At 40.1% G+C, this 22,815-nt stretch overlaps 2 protein-coding genes across 8 annotated transcripts in view; both read left to right on the top strand.

Annotated features, from left to right (window-relative positions):
* LOC106882907 (uncharacterized) overlaps nt 1–2,847 on the top strand; it is a 259,935-nt gene extending 257,088 nt beyond the window's left edge. For 3 of the 4 annotated variants that reach the window (XM_089341061.1, XM_089341059.1, XM_089341060.1), the window contains 4 exons: nt 292–393; nt 1,512–1,773; nt 1,956–2,188; nt 2,742–2,847. In XM_089341061.1, the coding sequence (XP_089197187.1) occupies nt 292–393; nt 1,512–1,773; nt 1,956–2,188; nt 2,742–2,843 (699 nt within the window). In that variant the 3' untranslated portion in view covers nt 2,844–2,847. The remainder of the gene's footprint in view (nt 1–291; nt 394–1,511; nt 1,774–1,955; nt 2,189–2,741) is intronic. The other variant, XM_089341062.1, reaches the window with a different exon arrangement.
* A 12,228-nt stretch (nt 2,848–15,075) lies between these two features.
* The window catches only part of LOC106878557 (lactosylceramide 1,3-N-acetyl-beta-D-glucosaminyltransferase B), a 39,138-nt gene continuing 31,398 nt past the window's right edge, over nt 15,076–22,815 (top strand). Inside the window, exons 1-2 of one of the 4 annotated variants that reach the window (XM_089341065.1) lie at nt 15,076–15,554; nt 18,599–18,688. In XM_089341065.1, coding sequence (XP_089197191.1) covers nt 18,616–18,688 — 73 coding nt within the window. In that variant the 5' untranslated portion in view covers nt 15,076–15,554; nt 18,599–18,615. The remainder of the gene's footprint in view (nt 15,555–18,598; nt 18,689–22,815) is intronic. The other 3 variants (XM_089341064.1, XM_089341074.1, XM_089341071.1) reach the window with 3 other exon arrangements.

Raw genomic sequence — 22,815 nt, forward strand, 5'->3', positions numbered from 1 at the left:
TGATGATGATGATGATCAATATATAAAGTAACAGGTATTTAACTAAATCTTTAGAATTATAGTTATATTGATAAATCAATTGAGACTCATATGCTTTCTATTTCTTTGAAGTATATTCAAGAAAGTAGGTTAAGGATTAAAATGCAACAGGTGGCTTTATAGGCAAAACATATGTGTACAAGGTGGGCGAAGAGAGCGATGCCAAAAGATGAAGTGGAGGGTAAGTGGGTTAATTAAATGAAGAAAGATAATGATGATTGCTAATGATAAATTTTTTTTGTTTCCATTCAGAAAAATCTTCTGAACAGTAGTAAATATTCCATTTCATCAAAAGCTCTAAACCTATGCCACAAAGCAAATGTATCGGACGAACAGCCTAATTCATCAGCTCAGGTGTGTGTGATTTTAATTATTCATTATCATCATCATCATTTAGCATCTGTTTTCCATCCTGGTATGGGTTAGACAGTTTAACTGGGACTGGTAAACCAGAGAGCTGCACCAGGTTCCAGTCTGATTTTGGCTTGGTTTCTACGGCTGGATGCCCTTCCTAACGCCAACCACTTAACAGAGTGTGGACTGGGTTTCCTTTTTACATGTCACCGGCACAGGTGCCTTCTACATGTCACCAGCATGTAGAAAGAAGATAAAGTTGGTGATGACAAGGCGTCAAACAAGATAAGCATAAGAGAATACAGAGGATCAGAAAGGGTGGGCGAGAGGGAAGTGAGAGATGGTCAGAATTGTGGACAACAGTAAGTATAGTGAAAGATGGACAAGAGTACAGTGGCAGAAAATGGAGAATATCAGTATGGGGGTGGGGGTGAAAGACATAGGGATGGCTTAAGGGGGAGGAGGTTTATATATATATATCATCATCGTCGTTTAACGTCCGCTTTCCATGCTAGCATGGGTTGGACGATTTGAATGAGGACTGGTGAAACCGGATGGCTGCACCAGGCTCCAATCTGATCTGGCAGAGTTTCTACAGCTGGATGCCCTTCCTAACGCCAACCACCTTACATATATATTTAACAGGTATGTATATTTAATAGGAGTTATGGAACTGAGAGAAACTGTTATTAAGTTTTACACACACACACACACACACAGATATATACGCCATGCACCTGTATGCATATATATGCACACATATATCATCGTCATTTAACATCTGCTTTCCAGAGATGTTAAAGTTGGAGGGTGTATTGATGTCATTTTGAGGGTCTCCAGCACACATGCGCAGGGTTGGAGACGTTACTACAAGGGTTTGACAAGAGTTAGTAATCCACTGTTTGCCTTGGTATGGTTTTTACAGCTGGATGCCGTTTCCTAACACCAACCACCTTGTAGAGTTGTTAGAAAGTAAGTTTCTGAAACACAGTCCGACCCATGCCAACATGGAAGGCAGACGGTAAACAATGATGATGATGATGACAACCGTATCTGTATGCAAAAAAAAAAAAATAACAATGACGTTGTTTTATTTGGCTTTGTTGATTTCTTTGCAGGAAGAAGCAGCTGAAATGGTTAGACAATTGCCTCCAAGACGTTCGAAGTCCATAGCTATAAAGAAAATCCAAAGCCAAAACAGTTTCTTGAAGAACTCTCCAATCTTGAAGAAAAAGAAAGAAAGCGACTCTGAAGACGTTTCTTTGGAGACAAACAACTCGAGTAAGGAGACCGGCACTCCACAAGGATCTCCGCAGAAGACAACAATGGATCGGATCCGTAACTTGAAAAACAGCTTCCGTTCCTCTTCTTTTCGCAAAGGTAGGCAATAGTAAGGGTACTCCAGCATGACCGCAGTCAAATGACTGAAACAAGTAAAAGAGTAAAAGAGAGTAAAGAAAATGTGAAAGAGATAGTTGAATAACTGTAAACCTACTTTTGGGCCACGCTGTATATTAAATATTTACAGTTAATCCATGTTTTCTGACTTTTTACCATTACAGCTCGGAATTTACTGAAACCAAGCAGCAATGTCTCCTCTCCAGTTTGGGATTCTCCGAGGAATCAAACAGTGAAACCGAGTGTAGCCTCCACAACAAAGACCTCCAAAACGGCTGCCCCCTCAGATACAGAATCTTCCAACAACAAGAAGCTACAAAACATTCTCACAAATACCACTACACGTCCAAGGCGGCGACTATACAAGGATCAGATTATCGGACCGATGAACTTTGTGGTAATCTTATGAATCTTGAAGCTAATTCTGTTGGTTTTGTTTTTTGTTGTTTTGTTGTTTTATACTTGTCTCAGTCATTGAACTACAGACATACTGGGACAGTGCCTTGAAGGGTTTTAGTTGAACAAATCAACCCCCAGGACTTATATATGTATACGATGGGGTGCTGCAAAGTTCTTGGCTCTAAGGGTGTCATGAAAGAATTGGTTGGAGGCCTAATCTTCTGAGTTCTTTGAAGGACCGTTGCAATAAGTGTGTGAATCTGAGAGGGGAATATGTTAATTAAAATCATAATTAAATGATCCCCCTGTATTTACTTTTACCCAAAGCCAGGAACTCATTAATGTATGTGTTGTCCAACACCACAGTGAAGAAATAAGACTTACAAAGATACAAACCCTTATTTTTCTTCTTCTCGATAATAAAAGGGAAGTGGGGAAGGTTTAGTGTTTTGCCAGTTTGGGAACACCCCCGCTTCCCCTATTCTGTTAGTTGACACGTTACTATTACTGTCCCCTTTTCATGTCCCTTTTTTTTCTTCTGGTCATTACAGAACGTCACAGCAACAACAACTCTAAAACCAAAGGATGATGTCTTCAACAATCTCATGCATCAACTTCGAAACAGACGTAGAGAAACTCAATATAAATCTTAAGACAAAGGAAATGTTTTATTTCTCTTTCTCTTCTTCCTTTTGTTAATCTTTTTTTTTGTGCGATAATTTTGTGCAAAAAACGTAATTTACATTGTTTTTTATTTTTATATTGTATTTTTAAATCGATCCTGCCTTCGTTCGTTCACCTCCTCTTCCTTCTCCCACTACTTCTTTCCAGTATCTTTTTCCTCATCCTTCTTTTTCCTCCTATGTATTTGTTACATTCTTTTCTTTTTCCTTCTTTACTTCTTTTGTCTTTCATTTCACCTTCACTTCTTTTCAATACTTTCTCTTTTCCAGACACATAAACACATACATTCAGACGTTCACATACATATATATATATACATAGACACATGCATTCACACACACACACACAGACACACACATGTATAATAACATGTGTACAGATACACAGTATGTGCATGTGTACATAAAAATAAATTATATATATATATATATATATATCTTTCACTTGTTTCAATCATTAGACTGTGGCATATACGCGTATAGGGTGTCCCCTACAAAAATGTATACACACTTTGAATAACTGTAAAAGGAATATGTATTAAAATGCACATCCTTTCCTGAAAATACAATGATCTACAGACATTATTTAATTACATTTAACCCCCACCCACCCACCCCAATGTGTACATCATTTAAATGATGCATATAAAGGTAGATTTTATTGAAATGCATTTTTTTAGAGATTATGTTACCATCTGTTTCCAAATTAATGTCTGTTCTAGTCCAGACATTGTTGACAACATAAAACAATGGAATTGTGGTCAACAAGTGGCATTTCATTAGGTATTTGAGTGTATTCTCATTCAATGGCAGCTCTCAGTTCAGCCACTGTTGCTGGATTTGTGGAATACACTTTATCTTTTAAGTATCTCCATAAAAAAAAAACGTCTAAAGGGGTGATATCTGGTGAATGATGAGGGTATTTTACAAAACCTCTTCTTCTAATCCACCTGTTAGGCAAGATCTCACTAACCTTTTAGCATTCAAATTTCTCTAATTAATGTAATGCTTATTCATTCTCATTGTTCTGAATTAATCATGTGCTATCTTCTCAATTTGAGATTTCAATGGTGTGATTGTTTATCTTTTGAATAACATTGTAGGGTAAGTATGAGAGGCCACATCTGACCAGTTTGAAGATAATACAGGTAGATTATTGTAGTTAAATAATAAGGGTAAAAATTAATATTGATTAAATTAATATCAATTTAAACCAGTGGCCTAACACATTTAAAAAAGATCTGAAGATTCAGAAAAATTATATTACATACATAAAAGAAGAATGACCACTAGGTGGACTCTTAATATGCTAGACGTAGCCCCCCATATGGTCTGATCACTAAGGGAAATTGTTCTCAAGAAAATTCAGCAAACACCAGAATGTAAGGTGGAACTGTGCAGGAACCGTTCAGGTGGACCTGATTGAAACTCTGTTCTATACTGTCTTTGGACTTCAACTGTGTTTTCGTACTTCCGGTAGCATTTTAAAATGAATTTCCTTTGTTTAAAGCTAAGTTTTTATGCCATTATTAATTCTAATAGGTGAAATCTGAAAAGAAAGAAAGATTTAGGTGACCTGCTATAGAAGTGTGTATGCAATTTTATGGGACACTCTGTATATATATGTATACATACATAAATGTTTATATATATATATATATATAGTCAATCCAAACATGAACAGGCAAGAAAAGACAACAAAACGAGACATAATATTCAGGAAAGGGGATACACATCTTTGTCAATAAATCCAGAGAGGTGTGAAGAACTCAATACAGGCAGTAAAGTATGTTATATGTATGTTTGATTTTGTTCTGAAATTACTCAGACTGCGACTCTTTGTTCCAAATTTATCGATTTTCAAGCTATCAATGCTATAAACAAAACAGTTTTGCATATATACCCCAGATAAATTGTAGAAACTTTTCAATAAGTATGTTTATGACATAAATTGATAATTAAATAACCATATCAAATGATTATGATATCAAAGTACTTGATATAGTTGGAATGTTATATTGTAAAGCTTTCATTCATACAGCTATAATGATCATTTTTTGATATTCATGTTAATGTATCTGTGAGAGAGAGAGAGAGAGAAAGAGAAAGAGAAAGAAAGCAGGAGGGAGATAGAGGTTATTGAGACATACACAAATGCTTGTGTGTATATTCAAATATACATACATACATGTATGTATATGTGTTTATATGTATGTATGTATGTGTGTGTGTGTATATATATATATATATATATATATATATATATATATATATATATATATATAAAGAGAATGAATGGGAGAAAGAGAGCCTGCCTTATGTCGACCCAATAGAGGGACCAGCTATCCGAGTTGATAGTACCAGGGTAGATAAAGCAATTAAGAGTATGAAGACCGGGAAAGCCCCCGGCCCATCAGGAATCACTGCAGAGATGCTCAAAATATCTGGCAGTGTTGGCTATAGCCTAGTCACCCGTATTACGAACCAGGTGATACACGAAGGAGTCATACCCTATGACTGGTGTAGCAGCATCATAGTCAACTGCTACAAAGGTAAAGGGGACGCTTTAGATACAAATAATTACAGAGGCATCAAGCTGTTAGATCAGGTTATGAAAGTTACAGAGAGGGTCATAGCCCAACTAATTAGGGAGCGAATCAATTTAGATGAGATGCAGTTTGGGTTCGTGCCAGGTAAAAGCACTACTGATGCCTTATTTCTAGTGAGACAGTTGCAAGAGAAATACCTAGCCAAGGATAAACCTCTGTACCTGGCTTTCGTTGACATGGAGAAAGCCTTTGACAGGGTCCCCCGATCCCTTATCTGGTGGTCAATGAGGAAACTTGGGATAGAAGAATGGCTAGTGAGAGCTGTGCGAGCCATGTACAGAGATGCGGCCAGTAAGGTGAGGGTTGGAAATGAGTACAGCAATGAATTCCGGGTAGAGGTAGGGGTCCACCAAGGTTCCGTCCTCAGCCCCCTATTATTTACCATAGTCCTCCAGGCAATCACAGAGGAGTTCAAGACAGGTTGCCCCTGGGAGCTCCTCTATGCTGATGACCTTGCCCTAATTGCGGAGTCACTATCAGAACTAGAGGAGAAGTTTCAGGTGTGGAAGCAAGGTCTAGAATTGAAGGGCCTTAGAGTCAACCTAGCTAAAACCAAAATCCTAATAAGTAGGAAGGTAGATAAAACACAAACCCCTTCAGGTAGATGGCCCTGCTCAGTATGTAGAAAAGGAGTAGGTAGTAACTCTATAAGATGTACCCGGTGCAAGCTATGGACACATAAGAGGTGCAGCAACATCAAAGGCAGGTTAACTAGCAAGTTAGTTTTTGTTTGTGGCAGATGTTCAGGTGCAATAAAGACTGCAAACAAACAGGAAACAACTTCTATCTCATTCCAGGGTGAAAAACTAGAGGTAGTCGATAGCTTCCGCTATCTGGGCGACCAAGTTAGTAGTGGGGGTGGGTGCGCTGAAAGTGTAGCTGCTAGAATAAGAATAGCCTGGGCAAAGTTTAGAGAGCTCTTACCCCTGCTGGCGACAAAGGGACTCTCACTCAGAGTAAAAGGCAGACTGTATGACGCATGCGTACGAACAACCATGCTACATGGCAGTGAAACATGGGCTGTAACTGCTGAGGACATACGTAAGCTCGCAAGGAATGAAGCCAGTATGCTCCGTTGGATGTGTAATGTCAATGTGAATACCCGTCAGAGTGTAAGTATCTTGAGAGAAAAGCTGAACATTAGAAGCATCAGTTGTGGCGTGCAAGAGAGACGATTGCGCTGGTATGGACATGTGGTGAGAATGGAGGAGGATAGCTGCGTGAAAAAGTGCCACACCCTAACAGTTGAGGGAACCCGTGGAAGAGGTAGGCCCAGGAAGACCTGGGCTGAGGTGGTGAGGCAAGACCTTCGTACATTGGGCCTCACCGAGGCGATGACTACGGACCGAGACCTTTGGAAATGGGCTGTGCGTGAGAAGACCCGGCAAGCCAAGTAAGATCGTTGCCAGTGCCCCTGGACTGGTTCTTGTGCGGGTGGCACATGAGATGCACCATTTTGAGCGTGGCCGTTGCCAGTACCGCCTGACTGGCTCCTGTAGGATTTTCGAGCGAGATCGTTGCCAGTGCCCCTGGACTGGCTTGTGCGGGTGGCACATAAAAGACACCATTTCGAGCGTGGCCGTTTTCGTGCGGGTGACACGTAAAAGCACCCACTACACTCTCTGAGTGGTTGGCGTTAGGAAGGGCATCCAGCTGTAGAAACTCTGCCAAATCAGACTGGAGCCTGGTGTTGCCATCCGGTTTCACCAGTCCTCAGTCAAATCGTCCAACCCATGCTAGCATGGAAAGCGGACGTTAAACGATGATGATGATGATGATGATATATATCATCATCATCATCATCATCATCATCATCATCATTTAATGTCCGTCTTCCATGCTGGCATGGGTTGGACTGTTTGACTGAGAGGTGTGAGAGTCTGGATCTGACCAGTTAAATCCTTTAGCATTCAGATTACTCTATCACATGTAATGCTTATTTATTCACGTTGTTTGGAATTGATCATGCATTATCTCATAACTCCATGATTTCAATGATGTGATTATTCACTTTTAGAATGACATTTTAGAGTTGGTGTGCAAGACCAGATCTGGCCAGTTTGAACATAAAACATATAGAATATTTTGGCCAGATATGGCCTGTTCAAATGCTAAAGTGTTAACTCTTTTGATTTCTGTCCACCTAAGACTGCCCCCTAGTTCCCGGATACAACGAACTTACAGTTTTAATACAATCTAAATTATTCAGTTAAAAAGGTAAAAATAAAATAGAATAAAATAAAATAATCAAAAATCTACATTGTCAAACTTCTGCTACTTCTCTTGAATTCTAGAGTTTTGGAATTGTCTCCTTGAAACAAGCCTAGTTCACTGCAGTTCTTTCTGGAAGCTTTTCGGGGTTTTTTTTTTTCTCTTTTTTACATTAAAGAAATCCATACAACAGCTAATTTTATTGAATGCTAGAGTTTTTGAATTGCTTACATATATGCATAGAAATATTATTTCTCTATGCACAAGGCCTTGAAACTTTTTTGTGGAAGGAGGCTAGTCGATTATATCGAACCCGGTACATAACTGGTACCTATTTCATTTACCCCAAAAGGATGAAAGGTAAAATCGACCTTGGTAGAATTTGAACTCAGAACACAGCAGCAGATGAAATGTCGTTAAGCATCTCGCCTGGCGTGCTAACGATTCTGCCAGCTCTCAGCCTTTATTTGCATAGAAATATCAATAGATTATTATTTTCCTGTAGACTCAGCTGGGGCATCGTATTGAGTGATAAATCTGACACTTCCACCACCTAGTCTCAACACCAGTACTACCACTGCCATCGCCAATACCACCACTTCCCCCCCCCCCATCACAAGCACAACTATCAAAGCTGTCATCCCCACCACCAACTGTCACAAACACCTCTGCAAATACAAGTAGCAAGCCCTTCCCCACTATCATCACAAGAACAGCTGTTACCAACGCAGCCACCACCGTCGTCTCCACCAGTACAAATACTGGTGTCACCACCACCCTTTCCCTCACTGCTGCCCTAAGCCTCACCACCACCACCACCGACACCATTGCAACAATGACTACCATTACCCCCTCCTTCCCTCCACCACTCACGTTTTTATTATTCTGTTTTCTTTTATTCTTTTACTTGTTTCTGTCATGTGACTGGACAGAAAGGCTTTGGTCGGCCCAAGGCTGTAGCAGGAGACACTTGCTCAAGGGTGCCATGCAGTGGGACTGAACCCAGAACCATGTGGTTGGGAAACAAGCTTCTTACCACAGCTATGCTTGTGCCTCTCACTCTCTCTCTCTCTATATATATATATACAAGGACTGGACAAAATAATGGAAACACCTTAAAATTTCAAACAAATTTATTTTAATATAAGGTAGGACTGCCTCTGGCAGTAATTACACCTTGAATTCTATGAGGTATGGACTTGTACAAAGTTTGAATTGTTTCCAAAAGAACTTTTGTCCATTCTTCAGCTAAAACAGTCTCCAGTTCTTGTAGTGAAGATGGTGGAGGATATTAACTTGTTCCTTGTTTTTCTAAAATGCACAATAAATGTTTAATATTATTGAGATCTCAGGACTGTGGTGGCCAGATAAGATGTTCAACTTCACTAGAATGTTCCTCATGCCATTCAGTAACAACTTTAGGTGTGTGAATTGGTGCATTATCATCCTGAAAGATTGTGTTTCCCTCCGGAAACAGTTCCGCAACCATAGGATGAATTTAATCAGATAAAATGCTTAAATAGTCTTGGCAATTAATTCTGCCATGAAGGGAATCCATTGGGCTGGTAGATTTCTAAGATATAGCCCCCCCCCCCGATCATCACAGATCCTCCTGCATGTGTAACAGTTGGAGGAAGATAGTCTGGGTCAAATGCTTCTTTTGGCTGTCTCCCATATACTTAGCTTCCCAAGGACTGTGATAAACGAAACTTGGCATAATTATTAATCCTTCTCTACATAGCCACCACCAATGGTGACACACTTCTCTCATTGTTTTATGCAGCTGTGAATATCTCGTCTGTAAAAGTTGGTAGGTTACGTCTGAAGCTAAGACTTTACCTCAGAAATAAGTTCATCATCCTCTGCAAAGTGCTACCCCTTCAAAAAAGACTTCTTGGTTGGAAAGAGGTGGCAGTCAGATGGTGTGAGGTTGGGAGGGTAAGGGGGAGGAGGAAGGATTTCATAGCCACAGGAGTGTGCTTTCATCTGAGCAATATGTGCATTGTGAACTGGGGTGTCTCGGATGAGGGGGACTCCTTTCGTCAGCATGCCCCACATTTCTGCTTTGACGGTGTCCCACATTTCCTGCAGCAGAGAAGCATAATATGCCCTATTAATTGTGCTCTTTGCCAGAGAATCGATCCTCACTACTCTGCACTGGTCCCAAAACACTGAGCATTACCTTGCCTGCTGAGGGTTGGACATGAGCCTTCTTTGGAGGTGCTCAGTTATCATGCTTCCATTGCTTCGACTGGACTCGGGATCATAGCGATGGACCTGTGTTTCATCCTGTGTGATAAGTCTGCCTAAAAAGTCCTCATTTTCTTGGCATATTGCCAAAAGTGCCTGGGAGCAATTGACTTGTTCCTGCTTCTAAAAAGGTGTGAGCATCCGTGCAGACAACTTCCACACGTGGAAATGGTCATCAATGATGTTTTTCCACGGACCCAACACTTATCTTCACTTCTTGGGCTAGTCGCTGAATAGTTATGCAGTGATCCTCCAAAATGGCAGCTTCCACTTTGTGGACAACGGTTGTCATCAATGGCAGAATGTGGTTGTCCAGGAATAAAAACAGTTTCCACCAATGTCCAACCACATTCGAACTTGTGATGGCAGTGCTTGACCACATCGTATGATGGTGCATCATCGCCATACGTTTCTTTCATCTCATTGAAAGTCTTTTTTGATGTGCAACCTTTCAAGTATAAGAACCTGATCATTGATCTGCGTTCAGCTACCTCCATTGTAACACGTTTGTCTGCTTTAGCTGCGGTAAAAAAAAGAAAAAGCAAATACAAGTGGAAAGCTGAAATTTACAATGCAACATGAAGAAACATGTATGATTATATCTGTACAAGTTCAGTTTCCTGTAATAACCAGAAGTAGGTCAGGAGAACTCTTTGATAAACACCCCGCATATATATATATGTGTATATATACATATATATATATATATATATATACCCAGATATGCATCTATATATACAGGTAGATGTAAGTATGTACATACATGTATGTATATATGCATATACTCATTTATTATTTGTATTATATATATATATAGTATTAATAAGATAGGAGATGAAATGTGTGATAGATTTTATTGAGCACAGCACATGTTTCAACCCGTCGTACCGGGTCTCTTCGGGTATATCAATAATAAATGTCTCCCTAGAAATTTCTTTGGTCAGCTTACAGTTAAGTAATAGTGGGGACAAACACAAAAATATACCTTCTGTCACATACACACACACACACACACACATATGATTTGTTTCCACACAGTTTCCATCGACCAAATTCACTGAAATGGTATTGTTTGGTCCCAGGGCTAAAGGAGAAGACACTTGCCCAAAGTGGCGTGCAGTGGAACTGAACCCAAAAGCACAAGGGTTGCAAAGTGAGCTTCTTAGCGAGATAACCAGCCGTTCCTGCACCATGCAGGTGCCCTGTGTAAACTTTATGCTTTGCACATAAAAAGTGCTGGGCCAAAGTGATGTTTGTTAAAACTTTCCTGTCAGCAAAATCATCCGCTAGTCCTGTTCTTTCGAAGACTAGCGGAACTAAAACACCCTTACTTGAAAAACGGGTAAGGGTTAGTGACGGGAAGGGCGTCCAGCTGTAGAAAATTTGCCTTGATAATAATTTTGTATTCATCTAGTCCATGCTAGCATGAAAAAAATGGATGTAAAACAAATGAAGTGCAACCGCGTGGTTTCTGGTTCAGTCCCATTACACAGCAGCTTGGGCAAATGTCTGCTAATGTAACCCCAAGCTGATCAGTACATTGTGAGTGAATTTGGTAGCTGGAAACTGTGTAGAAGCTCAATGTGTATATATATGTAAATATATATATATATATAGTGTATATATGTTTGTTTGTCCCCCACTACTGCTTGATAACCAATATAACTTAGCAGTTAGGCAAAAGAGATCAACATAATAAGTACCAGACTTAACCCTTTAGCATTTAAACCAGTCATATTCGGCCCCTTTTATGTTCAAACTGGCCAGCTCCAACATTTCACACCTACCCTACAATGTCATTCTAACAATAAACGATCACGTCATTGAAATCTCAAAGCTATAATAAGCACAAGGCCTGAAATTTGGTTGATGGGGATAGCCGATTACATCGACCCCAGTACTCAACTGGCACTTAATTTACTGACCCCGAAAGGACGAAAGGCAAAGTCGACTTTGGCGGAATTTGAACTCAGAATGCAGCGACGGGCAAAATGCTTTTATGCATTTTGCCCAGCGTGCTAACAACTCTGCCAGCTTACTGCCTTCAAAGCTATTCATGATTAATTCAAGACAATGTGAAGACAAGGTGATTCCTCAGCATGGCCACAATTCAAGACAACTGTTTCTGTCTCCCTGTCACACTCTAGCCTTTCATCACCTGGCTCAAGATCACTTCCTCCAATGACCGTTTGCCTCTGATAGGATCTTTGTCTTGCACGTTACTTGGTGACCCTTGCCAGCGCTGGTGCCATGCAAAAAGCATCCAGTCCACATTGTAAAGTGGTTAGTGTTTGGAGGGGCTGTAAAAACCTTGCCAAAACTCACCTTGCCTGTTGCTGGTGCCTCATAAAAAGCATTCATTCCATTCTGTAGGGTGGTCGGCATTTGGAAGGGCAACCAGCTATAAAAACCTTGCCTGTTGCTGGTGCCACTTAAAAAGCTCTCATTCCACTCTTCAGGGTGGTCGGCATTTGGAAGGGCATCCAGCTATAAAAACCTTGCCAAAACTGACCTTGCCTGTTGCTGGTGCCTCACAAAGAAAACACTCATTACATTCTGTAGGGTGGTCAGCATTTGGAAGGGCAACCAGCTATAAAAACCTTGCCAAAACTGACCTTGCCTGTTGCTGGTGCCACTTAAAAAGCTCTCATTCTACTCTTCAGGGTGGTTGGTGTTAGGAAGGGCATCTAGCCATAAAAACCATGCCAAAACCAACCCTGAAGCCTGGCACACTCTTCTACCTAGGCAGTTCCTGTCAAACTGTCCAACCCATGTCAGCATGGAAAGTGGACGTTAAATGATGATGATGATGATGATGAAAACTTGTTGAATTTGTAAATGTTATTCTGTGTCTGAGAAAAAAATGAATGCGTATTGGAGCGTTAGTGAAATGCAAGAGTGTGTGAAGTAGCTTTGAAAATAAGTCAGCCTGTGTTTGTAAAATAACCTTATCTGGATTACCTGCTTGTGGAGTTGAATGTGTACTGGGATGATTGTGAAGCTGGATGCTGTTAAACTGTACTCAATAATCAATATTAATTCATTGGACTGTTCTCGAAAAGTCAAGTGGTTGCTACTCTTTGAAAACCTGTTGAATACAGCAATGTTTGTTTTGTTATTAAGCTTAATGTCAAACAGTTTATCATTGCACACAATTATATATGTGTGTATTTATGTATATACATGGATAAACTTTATATATATATATGTAGATATAGTTATAAATACGAATATATTAATAAAGTGTATGTAAATATTTTACTCACGGTTTTTTTTATTTATTTTTTCAATAAAATGAACATTATATTTGTTATATTTTGGGATGGTATTTTTTTCTTTTTTCTTTTTTGCCAAATAAACACATACACTATATATTCGTTTTTTTTTTTTACTTCAGATTTGTTATTGTTCTTATATTTTATCCTTTGTTTGGACAAGGTGCCAAAGTGATTGATTCTCATTGAATTGTCAGTTCCGTACGAGAGCCGCATAGACGAGCAACACATCTTTAAGATGAGAGCAAATATGGTGAGATGGCAAAGCAGCTAGGGAGTGAGGGTCACCACTGGACTGTAAAACCAGTGGAAGTTGGATCGCGGGGATTCGTGGCTGCATCAGCCTGTCGGCTATTTGGACAGTTGGGTATCAAAGGCTGCAGAAGAACTGCCACAATTAAACACTTGTCTGGTGTTGTCGAAAAGAACTCAATGTGGATATGGGTGAAGAGGAATGACCACTGGACCTAGTTATAGATTCCATTGATTATTTACAGGAAGGAAGAAGAGAACTGGTTCCTTCGTTGGTCAGAGTGGCCTAATGGACTGAAACACAGACCTGGGAACACAAGTTCATAAAAATCAATGACCCAGGTTCAAATCCTGCTGGCGACAGGAGTTTGGAAAGCAGCAGGAGGGCCCCTAGGAATCATGACCTGGGTAAGCCCATCCCCCATAGAGTGTCAGGCATAAGGGCCAAAACACTTGTCAGATATATCTTCTTCGCTAATGTCGACGTATTCCATGGCAACTGCCTCACTGGTTATAGTTGAGGCGGCAAAGAAGGCCACTGGTTTATTCATTTGTCTGTGTTCCAACGGGGTGGTAAAGACACTTTTGAACTGGTCATTCAGTACCTCACTGATCCTGGTTGGACTATCTGTGAGGGAGCCATCCTTTTGGAAGAGGGGTCCTATCTTGCAGTGTAACGATGCTGTTTCTTTTGCATAATGAAAGAAGGCATCTGCGTAGGGCCAACAACCCTCCCGAAAAAAAGCAAAAACTGAATGACTGCTGTAATAAGTGTGTGAATCCGAGAGGGGAATATGTTGAATAAAATCATAATTAACTGATTCTTCTCTATTTTCTTTTACCCAAAGCCAAGAACTTTTCAGCACCCCCTTATACGATGGGCTTTTAGCTTCTGTCAAATCCACTCACATGGCTTTGGTTGGCCCAGGGCTATAGTAAAAGATACTTGCCCAAGGTGTAACACAGTGGGGCCGAACCTAAAACCATGTTGTTTGGAAGCAAGCTTCTTACCACACTACCATGTTTGCATTCCACAAATTCTTCCTCAACAGCAGTCATTAGAGCATCAGACAGAATGCTTTGAGGTATTTGGTCCAACTCACTGTAATGAGAGTTCAAATCCAGCCATGATCTGCTTTGTCTTTCATCCTTTCTGGGATCAATGGTAAAGTAACCAGTCCAAGATAGTGGATTAGCAGAAGTGTAAAAACGTTGGAGCAAAAATGTCTTTTGGTAGTTGTCTTGGTTCTTGGCATTCTGAGTCAAAATACCACCTTGGGCCTACTTGGGTGGAAGACTTAACCCATCGTCAAATTCAACACCACTGCCTGGCTCTTTGGGGGGATTTGACTCTGTCACAAGCACTAAGGCTGGGTTTCTCGTTTGCAGATCCCTGTCCTCAGAGGGCCCGTGACGGGGCATGGCATTGCCTTGCTTTCAGAAGAAAAGATTAAAAGAAGAAAAAAAAACGAATTGAAAACAAAAATATAAACGAAATAAAAAAAAAACTAGGGAAGAAACTCAACTTGAACTCACTATCATTACCCTCTGAATTTAACCAACGCTTTAGCTGACTGACCTACACTGATCGATCAATTCGTTCGTGTTTCCTTCCTTCTGTCAGTTATGAGATAAAGACACCCCCGGTTGAGCTAGCAACTCCCCAGAGTTAATTGAAAGGACAGAAGTCAACAGAAACGACAGCCGCCCCATCGACAATAAGACATTGCTGTTATAGAGTATATATTAAAATATAAAAAGCCATCTGTTACGTATCGATGCCATTCGAAGCAATTACAGAAAGATAAATAAAATACTAGTGGTGACGGCGGCGGCGATGACGTTTACGACGACGACGACGACGATGATGATGATGATGACGATGATAATATCATCGTTCTTGTATAACGATGCTTCAGTTAGGAGCTGAACTAAGTTTCAGTCTGGACGTTTGTTTAAACACGTTTGAACGAACTACATATAACAATCTCTAGGGAACGGATCTAATGGCAGGTGTAGCAGGAATTTATTCTCCGTGAACGAAGAAGCTTTTATTTACCAAAAAACAGAGAATCTTCAGTCATGTAAGTAAGCTTGACCGTTTCTCTGGGGGTTTTTCCGTTCTTGTTTCATTTCCCTTCGGCTCCAATTGTTTCTTTATTTCGTCTTAATATCTTCCTTTTATTATTATGAAATGTCACATTTTTTTATTGCTGCTATTTGTCAAGCTCCAGTTTAAAACTCTATGATCAGAACCGTTCCAGTCATGACCATCAAATCTTTTTATTCCGACACAACAGAGTAATTAGGACTACATCATCCTATGTGTCCAACACGTTTTGTTTCTTGTTTTTAGGATATCAAGGTCTGTGATTTCAGGTAGATTTCGTCGCTTTCTCGTTACTTTATAATTGTTTTGTTTCTGTCGAATTATTTCTTTCCTTCCTCTATCTATCTACCCATCTACCCTCCGGTTTAAGGGGCACCCAATTTAGAGGGACCCAAACTATTAGTTCTATCAACATGTTTCTTTATGTTTCCATGTCTGTTTTTCCATAAATCGCTTCCGTGTAAACTCACCACAACCACTACCATTTGTGTAATTTATCCTTCGAACATCTTATCCTCCACCCTTCTAGCATACATAACAGAAATCATCCTCACTATTAATTCTATTATTATTACTATAATTACTTATAACAGTTGACAAAAGCGAGTATTGGGGGTAACCAAGACAGTTTTGGCATCCAATTTAAATGCACAAAAGCACCATCGAGATAGAATTTCGGCTCCACCAGAATTTCTTCTGTGTTGCTGTTCAACCCTAGGCTAATTGTGATTGAGCAGAGCTTTGATTAAATTAAAGGCCTTCGAAGCATGGACAAACCTGCAATTTTATTTGTTTATTTATTTATTTATTATTTCAGGAACTGTGTACCTTGGGTTACATTATCAAATGTGTATGTAGTTTAAGGGACAATTTCTGTTTGTTATTTGTAGCAGTTCGGAACACCTCAGAGACGTTTCCTTGTCTGTTCGTCCAACGCAAGGAACGTCACACTTGCGTCGGTTCCGCTTACCATTTCAAAGACAGCAAACACTACCATTTCACCCCTCCCCCCATTACAGTATGTACTTCGGTTATGGAGGCGATTATCGTTGTTTAACCCCAGGTTACAAATGATCCAGCATACCTATAATTAAAAGGGGGTTTCAGTCATAATGTATCTAGGACTACATCAACCAAAGCATCCTTGCGTTTTATTCATTCATTCATTTTTTTTTTCCTTGATTCCCAAAGATGGTAGGATATGATTCAAAGAAAATTTGGCTGCTATTTCTAACAGCGCGAGCAACCACAGATGTTTCCACAATGACTGATAATGTCTGTGTGTGTGTGTGTGTACGTGCGTTTGTGTGTATGTGGATGTGTGTGTTTCTGTACGTGCATGCTTGTGTGTGCGTGTATATATATGTGTGCATGTGTTCATATTTTTTTGTGTATGCATATGTCTGGGTGCGTGTGCATATATGTATGCATTATGTGTGTGCGTGCGTTTAAGCCTGTGTGTATGTGTGTGGGGGTTGTTGTTCATAGCTTTTTCTTTGACTTTAGCGATGTAAACGAAGTAAAGTGGGACAGCTATCGCCAAAAACTGAATTTCGCTTTCGGTACCCGGTTTGCCAATAACTTACTCTGTTGTCATTGTTCTTTAGCCACAGGTCTGTCCTGATCAAACAGAATTATGACCAGAGGAATTTCCGCTGTGACCAATTCGTTCTTCACCTATGCACAACGAACCCTTTTTTTTTTTTTTTTTTTTAATGTAAGCATGTATGTTTGCATGCATGGATGTATGTATGTATGAGTGTGTGTATATATGTAGGTAGGTAGGTCTGCATGCATTTATACATGCATAGATGAATATAGCTAGACGTGCATGTATGTGTATGCGATATGTGTATGTATCTGTAGGTATTTGTGTATATGTGTGGATATATAATAGGTAGACATACATACATACATACATAATACTCATACACACACACAATGAGTTTCTACACAATTTCCACCCACCACGTACCGCACTAACAGATCGAACCCTAAACCGCATAGTTACAAATGGAATTTCTTGTCCTCATAGCCTATAGTTATGGGTTGTTTTTTTAATATTTTTGTACTTCACATACAAGATTAGATAACTCTAAAATCAAACAACACATTAATCGAAACATTGGTATCTCTTCATCAATAAACGGTTTGTCATGGAGGTAATTGACGAAGTAGAGTAAAAGTACAAAAAAAAGACACACACTAACTAACAAATGAGCCTCTACGTGGTACCTCAGCCTGCTAGAAATAGCAGCTAAATCTCTCACGAGCCACACCACCCTGTTCTCTTAAAAAATAAAACTAAACTGAAAAATAAACGACACGTTCGATTATGTAGTCTGACGTGAGAGTCACGGCTGAAGCGTCTTTGATCGTCATACACCTAGACCAAGGCTGAAATGAAACCACATGATTCCAAGTTCAGTCCCACTGCGTGACAGCTTGGGCAGGTGTCTTCTACTATAGCTTCGGGCCGACTAAAGCCTTGTGAGTGATTTTGGTTGACGGAAACTGAAAAGAAGCCCGTCGTATATATACATACATATATATATATATATATATATATATGTATATGTATATGTTTGTGTGTCTGTGTTTGTCCCCCCCACCATCACTTGACAACGGCATCCACAGAAAAAGCTAAGTGTTAATTATTTAGTCAATTTTATTAGGATGGTGTTATATGGAATGGCTTTCGTGTATTCTAAGCAAAATCCAGCATTCTGGTTAGATTTGTTGCTGCAGGTCAAACCTTATCAAACTTATGATCAAACTTATGATCAAACTTATGATCAAAACAAACTTATGATCAAACTTAAGATCAAAACAAACTTATGATCAAACTTATGATCAAACTTATGATCAAAACAAACTTATGATCAAACTTACGATCAAAACAAACTTACGATCAAACTTACGATCAAAACAAACTTACGATCAAACTTATGATCAAAACAAACTTATGATCAAAATCGTTTTGTCATACCAATTGTCTTTTTCTTTTTCTTTTCCCAGACATAACAGATGCAGGTATGGCTGTGTGGTTAAGAAGTTCGCCTAGTAACCGTGTGGTTTCAGGTTCAGTCTCAGAGTGCTGCATCTTGGGCAAGTGTCTTCTACTATAGCCCCAGGCTGACCGGTTCTTTGAGAGTAGATTTGGTTGATGGGAACTGTGTGAAAGCTCATTGTATGTATGTATATATAAACACACACACACACATACATACATACACTTGTGTGTGTGTGTTTGTGTGTGGATGTCTGTGTTTCTTCCCTCCCCACTTTTCTACTGGAGTTGGTTTGTTTACATCCCAGTAACTTAATGGTTTGATAAAAAAAAAAAGGATGATAGAATAAGTACCAAACTTAAAAAGAATAAAAACAGGGGTCCATCAGTTCAACTAAACCCTTCAAGGTGGTGCCCCCACATGGCCAGAGTCCCATGCATTATGCGTTCTTCTTTCTTCTTAAGACAGTAAGAATGCGAATCAAGGAAAATCTGGTTGTTATTTCTAGCAGACTGAGTGACCACGTAAGTGTTCTGTTGTGGGGTTTGTGAGCATAGCGGGGTCATCCCTAAAAGATAGTAAGGGACACAGAGGGGCCCCTTTATAAATAATAAATAACCCCACAATTCGGGAGCTAGAAGGATTGTTCCGGAATGATGGAGTGAGTTCTGATGGACTGACACACTCTTTCTTTGGCCCAGAAGCGGATATTTAACGTGGGACACCACTGTTGGCAACTCATGTGCTCCAACATATGTCTTTGTTGCTAGGGCAGAGGTATTAGTTGTTAGGGTTTTTAGCTGATGATTGTAGGGTCATGAGTTCAATATCCAGTGGCATGTTGTCTCACTGAGCAATGCCCTTTATTTCACGCCGCCCCAGTCCACTCAGCTGGCAAAGGTGAGTTCTACCTGTCATTCAAAAGGGGCCAGCCTTTTCATATTCTGTGTCATGCTGAATCTCCTTGAGAACCACATTAAGGGTATGCGTGTCTGTGGAGCACTCAGCCACTTGCACATTAATTTCATATCCATTGATCGGGTCAACTGGAACCCTCAGCGTTGTCATAACTGATGGCGTATCATCTCTGCTTCTGTAACTGAACAAAATATGGCAACAATCTATTGGTGAACGACAGTTGTCACCCTGTGGCTTTCAACATATCTGGGGACAAATGACAAAGAAGGTTCTATTTTATTTCTCTTCTTAGCTTCATTAGTCTCCTGCATTAGTCAGGTGATACTTGGGAGAGTACCTGCTGCTTCCAGCACTTTGGTCCCTCAAAGGACCTTTTTCAAAAAGTTTATGATGGACAACATCAGTTTCCCTTGACGCAATGTATGAATAAACGATAGTTTGCATGCCCCTTTATCTTGTCCTTTTATTTATTGGTTTCTTGGTTTTTTATTTTATTTTATTTTATTTTCTTTCTTTCTTTTTTATTTATATATTTTATTGGGATGGCCATTTTCTTGCTGTTTTGTTTTTTTCTAACACATGTACTTTCTCATGGAACTGTAGCACTGCATTTACATCTGAACTATTATTCTCATCTTGCTATTATTCTCAAATCAAAAGTTCATAAGATATAACTTTATGCCTGTTATAAATAGATGATGCAATAGACAGTTGAGGTCGAACAGTGAGAGCGTTAGTCTTGTTATTGACCCTGTGTTGAAGTATTGGATTGTTATTGTGCGAATGGTTATAATAAGAGAACCAACTCTTGTTACATTGCTTGTTGTTATACGGTCATATTTGGTACTGTGATATATTGTTATACGTGGAGGCGCAATGGCCCAGTGGTTAGGGCAGCGGACTTGCGGTCATAGGATCGCGGTTTCGATTCCCAGACCGGGTGTTGTGAGTGTTTATTGAGCGAAAACACCTAAACCTCCACGAGGCTCCAGCAGCGGATGGGTGGCGAACCCTGCTGTACTCTTTCACCACAACTTTCTCTCACTCTTTCTTCCTGTTTCTGTTGTGCCTGTAATTCAAAGGGACCAGCCTTGTCACACTGTGTCATGCTGAATATCCCCGAGAACTACGTTAAGGATATACGTATCTGTGGAGTGCTCAGCCACTTGTACGTTAATTTCACAAGCAGGCTGTTCCGTTGATCGGATCAACTGGAACCCTCGACATCATAACTGACGGAGTGCCAACTAACTAATATTGTTACACACACATACACATTATATATTGTCACTGATGATATAACTGTTGGCGATTACAGAAGTCTTGAATGGTCAGATTTTTTTCATGATTTTTGTTATATTCTAGTGAATTGTGCCCATATTCTTGAGTTGTTTTTTTTTTGTTTTTGATTTTTGGCATTGGATATGGTGGTTTGAGTTTGATTGCTAAATATTCCTGTTACAAGTATGCATAAGTATGATCCTGGTTATGGTATCATCATCATCATTTAACGTCTGCTTTCCATGCTAGCATGGGTTGGACGATTTGACTGAGGACTGGTGAAACCAGATGGCTGCACCAGGCTCCAATCTGATTTGGCAGAGTTTCTACAGCTGGATGCCCTTCCTAACACCAACCACTCCGAGAGTGTAGTGGGTGCTTTTACGTGCCACCAGCACGAAGGCCAGTCAGGCGGTACTGGCAACAGCCACCCTCGAAATGGTGTACTTTACGTGCCACCTGCACAGGAGCTAACTAGAAATATTCTGTTACAGTGTGTGTTTTTTCTGACTGATGGGCTACTCCTGTGCCAGCGGCACTGCAATCTGATTTTGGTGTATTTACACTATTTGCCACCAGTGAGAAATTTCCTCCAGATAAAACACAGTGGATGGCTTCTTTATGAGTTCAAACGTGCCCCAAGTATATTTGAACCGATAATAACCTTGCACTTTACTGTGTGCTTTGTGTCCTATCCCTTTCTAATGCCACCTTTGATGGGCTTCTTTCAGTTTCCATCAGCGAACCAAATCCACTTACATGGCTTATGGTTAGCTTGGGGTTGTAGTAGAAGATGTATGCCCAAGCGTTACACAATGGGATTGAATCTAAAACCATGGAGTTGGGAAGCGATCTCTTGGCTTACTGACCTCTCCTTGCCGATGACAATGACGCTACTGTCTCAGATATTCGTCTGATATTTCTCTTTTCTACCTAGTTAACTTTACGCTTGACTGGCAAACGACCTACTTGGGCAGGTATCTGAAACATCTCATCAAAGATGTGTTATGGTCTAATTGCTTTGTAAACCTCCTTCCCCTTCGTGTTCTTTAATGTTGCTTACAAATTATAAATGCTGTCAACTTGAATATCTGGTTAGGGTAGGACCCCTCTCTCTTTCATATGTAGGTATGCATGTATGTGTGTGTGCGTATATGCATATATCAGTATGTGTATGTTTGTATATGTATGTATATGTGTGTCTGGTGTCTCTGATGTGTATTGGGTATTTTTCTCTCTCAGGTGTGAATGTAGGTATGTGCGCGCACGTGTGTGTGTGTGTGTGTGTGTGTGTGTGTGTGTGTGTGTGTGTGTGTGTGTGTGTGTATTTATGTGTGTATATATGTATGTATGTATGCATGCATAATGTATGTATGTATGTATGTATACTGACATCCCTACCTACCTACCTATCTACATACCAATGTACGTAAATATGTATGTATGTATGCATGTATGTATGTAACTGTGTATGTATGTGTGTGTGTATGTATGTAACTATGTATGTGTGTATGTATGTATGAGGGGGTGTTCATTAAAGATTTCCCCCGACCCACTTCCCAAGGACTGGGATGAATGAAACTTGGCATAATTATTAGTCATTCTCTACATGGCCACCACCAATGGTGACACACTTCTCCCATCGCTTTATGCAGCTGTGAAGACCTCATCTGTAGTGGTCAGTAGGTTGTGTCTGGAGCCAAGACTTTACCTCGGAAATAACTTCATCATCTTGGAGGAGACAGACCCTATTGGTCAGCATGCCATGCTTCTCTGCTTTGATGGCATCCTGCAATTTCTGCTGCAGAGAAGCATAATATTCCCCATTCGTTGTGGTGCCTTTTGTCAGAAGATCCATCATCACTACTCTGCGTTGGTCTCAAAATCTGTGAGCATCAACTTTCCTGCTGAGTGTTGGACATGAGCCGTCTCTGGAAGTGATGAGTTATCATGCTTCCATTGCTTCACCTGCACTTTAGTCTCAGAATCATAGTGATAGACCCGTGTTTCATTCTGTGTGATATG

Source organism: Octopus bimaculoides, chromosome 24 (genome assembly GCF_046866305.1).
Source record: "Octopus bimaculoides isolate indiv1 chromosome 24, ASM4686630v1, whole genome shotgun sequence".
NCBI classification, from domain to species: Eukaryota; Metazoa; Mollusca; class Cephalopoda; order Octopoda; family Octopodidae; genus Octopus; species Octopus bimaculoides.